The 6,628-nt window shown below is 31.5% G+C and overlaps 1 protein-coding gene across 1 annotated transcript in view; it reads right to left on the bottom strand.

Moving 5' to 3' along the window:
* Positions 1–355: 355 nt before the first annotated feature.
* LOC130442097 (toll-like receptor Tollo) overlaps positions 356–6,628 on the bottom strand; it is an 88,967-nt gene continuing 82,694 nt past the window's right edge. The window contains exon 4 of the mRNA XM_056776133.1: positions 356–5,630. Within this exon, the coding sequence (XP_056632111.1) occupies positions 4,476–5,630 (1,155 nt within the window). The 3' untranslated portion in view covers positions 356–4,475. The remainder of the gene's footprint in view (positions 5,631–6,628) is intronic.

Genomic DNA, 6,628 nt, shown 5'->3' with positions numbered 1-6,628 from the left:
GTTGCTTCTTGTAGTCAACACGGGAAAGAAGATATTGATTTGACCTTAACCATAGTATAGACTTTTAGTGGTAAAACAAAAACGTTTTTTTCCAGAAAATGTATTTAGCACTTTAATGAAAGCCCGATTTTCAGATGACGAAAATTAGTGACACCGATTAAATGGAAATATCTCTTTCCTCGTTTAGATTTTGTACACTCTTTGATTTTCTTGTTTCTTATATCCACGATACGTTTTGTGGTATCCACTTCATTTTTTTTTTGACAAACTTCTGCGCCTGATTCTATTTGGTCTATTATTGTAATAGAATTTTGATAAATATATCAAATGAAGGTTTGAATGATTAAATCTGAATAAAAAACATTAAATTTTATTTAAACAGTTAATATGTACATACACAGGAAAATACATGAAAAAATGGATGTAAAAACACTTGTAAAGCTAAAATTATAGTGAAAGTATTATATAAGAATAATCACACAATAATTATTATATATTATTATTACGTAAAATATTTAAGTACATGTACAATTTATGAAAAGATACGGGTCTCAATTTCTCAATTGTTGAAATTTTCTTTGACACTAACACTGATTGACAATATAAATCCATGCTGTGATTGTGAATATTTTATATTAGAAAAAAAAATTAATCGATTCGAAACTGAGATTTAAACAACTTAACAGAATGCAATGAAATGGATTTGATGAATAAATTGAGACACGATATAAAATAATATCATTTGAAAGGAGAATATATAGACATGGAAGTGGATAATTACACTTTAAAAATATTTAATTTAATATACAAATTTAGTTTTAAACAATATCTATACACTTATATTTGGAAAATTTACATTCATTCAGCACTAAAAATAGATAAATTTTCATATATAAAATATAAAACTCGTTAATGAAATTAAAAATGTTTGTATTGAAGTAAATTATATAATAAACTATTAATGCTCGATAAAAAATATTCGTAATTCAAAATGAAGGTGTTGATGAAAAAAATTCCACATTTCTAACGATTTTGCCGCAACTACTGGCAACATTGTATTAAAATTTTATACGAGAAGAAAGAGAATTATTGACAAACGGAAAAGCCTCAGGACATGACAAAATTACGTCTAAAATGATTGAAAAGATAGGACAACAAGGAAAGGAAACAATTAGAAAACTATTCAACAAAATATGGGAAAATACCGGAGGATTGGGAAATGGGTGTGATATTACTAATTTTTAAGAAAGGGGATAACATGGATTGTAACAATAATAGGATTCCGGAAAGGACCCAAGACAATATTTTTACTTTAAAACAAACAATCGAGAAGAAAACAGCTAACACACAAAATTCGTATCTTGCCTTTTTAGACCTGAAAAAAGCATTTGACAATGTACCTAGGACGCAGATATGGGAAAGTTTATATAGAAACGATAAACTTATTAGAAATATTAATAAAAAAACGAGAGCAGATACATTTATGACACACGACGGTCTGATGCAAGGAGGTGGGCTAAGCCCAACACTATTTATTTTATTTATGGACGATATCATCCAAGACTGTAGCCAATTCACCGAAAAATTATATGTCGGATACCACAATATGGCAAATATAAGAAAAAAAACCTACAAAATTAACTTATGGTATGATACGCTGAAGAATCATGGAATGGAGATCAACGTGAAAAAAAAATCAAATGTGATGGCAATTACAGAAGACCGCCAGGAACTAAACTTATGTATAAATAAGTCGGAAATAAAACAAGTGAATCATTATTATTATTTTAGGGTTTATAATCGAAAATACTGGTAGGCAGGATATAGAAATTAATACACTAATTGATAAAGTCGTTAAATGTTGAATAACAAATTTATTAACAGCAAGGAAATATCTAGGACAACAAAAATGTGTATATACCGACCAATACTCATATAAGAATGCGAGACATGGGTCATAAATGACAGACAAAATAGTAAAATACAAGCGAAGGGGATGAAGACGAGTGAAACTAGGAAAGATCGTATTAGAAACCAGACAGTAAGAGCTGAGTTAAAAGTAGAACCCGTATGGGATTTCATAAAAAAGAGGCTGGTGGGGGCAGACAACCTGGGACAAAACAAACGCAAAAATCTTTAAAAACAAAAATCTGACGTGGAATGATGCAAAAGAAAAGCAAAAAATAAAAAAGAATGGTGGAAATTCGTAAATGGATGCCACCACACTATATGGTAGAAAGGATTTTGATTATATTTATGTTTTGGAAGTTGATACATCAAATGTAGTATTGAACATAACTTTTTCAATATTCGATTTATTAAGTAAAATTCTAAATGAACTTAAACATCATTCAATTTTGCACCAAAAAGGTAATCGATACTGTGTACTGTTTTCGGAATATTTCAACGCCCTTTATGCGAAATACGCCGTTACGAATATTTTTTTCTGGAGGAGGCACCTCGAGAGAGTTTGGAGTGGGCATAAATTGACTTTTATAATAGATAAGCTTTCTAAATACAATTAAATAAAGAAAAACTAAAGTTTTATTAACAGTTTTTCATTATTTTGTACAAAAAATAATATATAAGTTAATTTAATACAAATATTTTTGAAAAAAAATATATCGAAACTGATAAAATATTTTTACAAATAAAAGAACATTAGTAATTAGCATCTATGGATGAAAATAGTTTTCGTTGGGTTCCGTGTTTCAAAGTCCGCTATTAATTGACGCGTTTCAAATTACATAATAAAAAAATCATTTGACTAAATCAACATATCTGTCCATAAAACAAATATCGAGTATAATTTCCAATGTTATTTGAATACAAATAATCCGACAGCAATCACATGGATAAGACACTTGAATGAATATGCTGGATTTGGTATTATGAAATTATCAAAATCGAGAAAATCCAGCTACAATAAATGTAATCATTTTGATAAATCACTGTATTCATCATAGATCGTTATCAAGCTGTCAGTCGTTGCTATAAACAAAACATGACAGACACAGATCAGAAACGTATAAGGAAGCCCGAAATATGACGCTGAGAAGTTGTAAAGCCCAAAATTTGATACACTACTTGTATAGCTCCTCATGCAATTTGGTATAAAGCTTAATTGCCTCCAATTATCATATTTTGGACTCTTATTCGGGACATCATCTATAATTAATATATAGATAAGCGACGTGGTTTGATTTTTTCGGGTTTTGGGTGATTTGTGATAGTAAACTACTTTTGAAGTTTCTCTCAAATCCTCCGAACAACTCAAAGTTTACAAACACCTATACAAGCGGATCTTATTGTTTCCAAAATTACTTACAATAACTGTAGGTTCAATATTAATACAAAAGTAACGATTTGTTTATATTAGACTATTCAAGTGGATGTTCTGTGATCCTAATTCAACGGGCCTTTCGAAATCGCTTCAATTTAGAACCATTTGCCCTTTTTACGAACCGTAAATCAATTGTTATTTGGGACATTTATAAAAACTCAAAACGCGGTAAAATTGAAATTCGGAGTGGGAGCTTTAATAATGCAATCACCGTGACTTTCCAATGGTTCTGCGAGGAGAATTTTTCATTAATATCTATTTCCCTTCATAAAGTTTGTTCAGGAACGTGTATGAGACGTTCTGTGATGGAGCTTATTTCCATTTGTATAAATGGTTAAAAAATAGGCGCTGTTGGGCTGACACCAATCCTGGACAATTTGGTATTTACCTTTGCAGGTTCGTATTCAAACATGTTTCAAAAATACGATTTAGGAAATGATTTGCACTGGACGGCCAATCTCCCGATTAGTACCATTATGATTTTTTATGAGGTTATTTGGAATGGTGTTTGTGAATCATCCAAAGATCTTTCAAAATATCCAAGCAATATACAAGAAAGAAATTACTGATATAACGTCTGCTTTGTTTGAGAACTTTGTCTTTGCAGGCTCGTAACATTATTTTTCATTGGTTTCAGTCCAACGGCATACAACGCAGGATCAGCAACGACCGATTTGAGGTAGTGAGTTGCAGTGGCCGGCCAATCTTCCGATTTATCTCTTCGAGATTGTTTTCTATGGGGTTTTCTTAAATCCTGTGTTCGCACACCATTCAAAGATTTTCCATAGTATCCAAGCATAAGTTACGGTAAAAGCCGGAAATTTTTGTATAGAGGAGGAATGATGTAGAAACTTTTTCTCTAGATAAATGACAAAAGTTCAAAAGTACAGTGATATACAATGTATACTAATGAATTTATTTTGACATATTTTTCGTACTTCTACCTGTAATTATATTAACACAAAGCAATTTCATCCTTCAAATAATAAAATAAACATTTTATATATTCGACTTATGTTTAAAATATCTTTTGAAATATATCGAACGATAATTTATGAATTTTTTTCTCTGATAATTCTAGTTCATCATGGACAAAAATATATTTCTCTTTCCTGGACTATAAATCGAGGACTCAAGTACCGTTGATGATCGAATGTTCTTTTTTAATCTCGTCAATAGTAGCTATGGAAATTTTTTTCTCTTCGCAGTCCAGAGGAAACTTGAAATTTAGCTCGCCATCGGAAAACAAAGGACTTTGATTATTTCCGAAAATCGATTCGCCTTCAATAGTAGTAATCTTATCCTCGTGGGTATAGTATTTGGCCGCATGCCGGTTGGCGTAACAAAGCGCCCCGATTATAGCGACGGCGGTGAGGAAAAGAAGGAAAATGGAAGTGCTCGCGGCGATAATCCCTACTTTTCCGTCTTCTCCTATCGAGAAAAAGTTAGCGTCACTCGCGGTATAACTCGGTGAGTTGCACCAGGTCAGTTCGCTACGTTGGAGTCTCTCCAAAGTTTTTCCTTTCACGGAATACGGCGCCGCACAAATAACTTCGCGGAAAGCAACACTCTTGTTTATCCTATCTAACAAAGGGACGATATGGCACAAATCACAGGACCATAAATTATGATTCAGTTTTAAATTCGGTACGTGATCTAGCACTAACAACAAATCTTCTTCTAAACCACTAAATCTATTACCGGAAATATCTAAAAGTGTGAGGTTATCTGGAAATATATTTTTATTCAAATTTGATAGATAATTTTCGCTCAAATCTAAAATTTGAACTGTTTTAGGTATGATTTCGTTATCTAATTGGGCTAGACCACAATCGGCTATTCTTAATTCTTTCAAAACATTTAAAAGTATCAAATCGTTCAACGCTTCGATTTTTAAGTGATTTCCATTCAAAATAAGCTTTTCCAAATTATCATACAACGGTTTTAGAAACTCCAAATCATCAATTCTATTATAACTAACATCCAATTCGGTTAAATTGTGATTTTCGCTAAACGCCATTTGAGAAATTTTATAAATTTTATTTTTGGCCAAATTTAACTTCTTTAAAGCACCTTGTGCAGCAAATGCGTTATCATCCAGGGTATATATTAGATTCCCATCTAGTTTTAAATGTCTAAGGCTTTGTAAGTCCTTCAGTTCCTTCTGTGATATATTTTTTATTTCATTATTTCCCAAATCTAAATGAATCAAATCTGGTAAAAGGTGATAAACCTCGTCATTTAATCTCGTTAAGGCACAGCTGCGACATTCCAGGTAGGTAAGTTCCTGAAACAAAAAATAATATACAAGAACCAATAAATTGTTGGTTAAAATATGTTATCAACATTACAATTTGTAATACTAGTATAACTAGTACATCGATAACGAGTAGAAATATGTAAATACTAGATCGAAGTTGTCTTCAGGACAATAAATGACTAGAGTAAGTTGCGTGATTGTGATCCCAACTCACCCTGCAGCTTCCACCAACAAAGTATTATCTCTCTAGAACTCCCGACTCGACCATCTAGAATTACAACAAGCCCATCCATTTCAAACTTCAGATCTTCGTAAACAAAGCGAATTATGAATTGAAAATGAATATGAAAACTACGAGTTATAATCAGAGTTTTTCCATTGTTACTTATTAGACATTTGATACTATCAATATCAACCAATTTCCATGAATTCTTTAGTGGTTTACAAACACAAACCTCATTTTGAAGACCATTTAATTATATTTTCAAAAATATCACACACTCAATGAAATTAGATACTTTATCGATGATATGGCTTGCAGACTTGGTAAAGTTTCACAAGTGACGTATCATCGTTGACTTAATCCTTCAGAACATTTAAATTGTGAACATGGAACGAAAAAGTTTGTTGCCTTCAAGCCAATTCTAGATAACTTAGAACCTAGTTGTCATAAAAAACACAGATTTTATAATGCTTCAATTTTCATGTCATTTGTCATATGTCATTCCAATTTCTGTCTAATAACATATACAGTTTAGTTGAAAAACTGACATTGTGAATATTTTTAGCAAGTAGAATATTGCACTTTCCACCATATTTGAAACAATAAATAAATATAAACATGCAACACCTTCCAAGAAGTGGACTAAAGCTTTGACTAATTTCCAGTTAAATAGATTGACGGAATGTCCAAAAGACAAATGACAAACATCAACTCGAAGGAAAGTTAACCTCAGAAAAGGAAGAAACGTCCAAAACATACTGAAGATCAGTTGCGCAGGAGTTGTTATAATTTATTACGAAAA

This window comes from Diorhabda sublineata, chromosome 3 (genome assembly GCF_026230105.1).
Source record: "Diorhabda sublineata isolate icDioSubl1.1 chromosome 3, icDioSubl1.1, whole genome shotgun sequence".
NCBI lineage: Eukaryota > Metazoa > Arthropoda > Insecta > Coleoptera > Chrysomelidae > Diorhabda > Diorhabda sublineata.
Note: the sequence above shows the minus strand (reverse complement) of the source record. Positions and strands in the feature narration are given on the sequence as shown.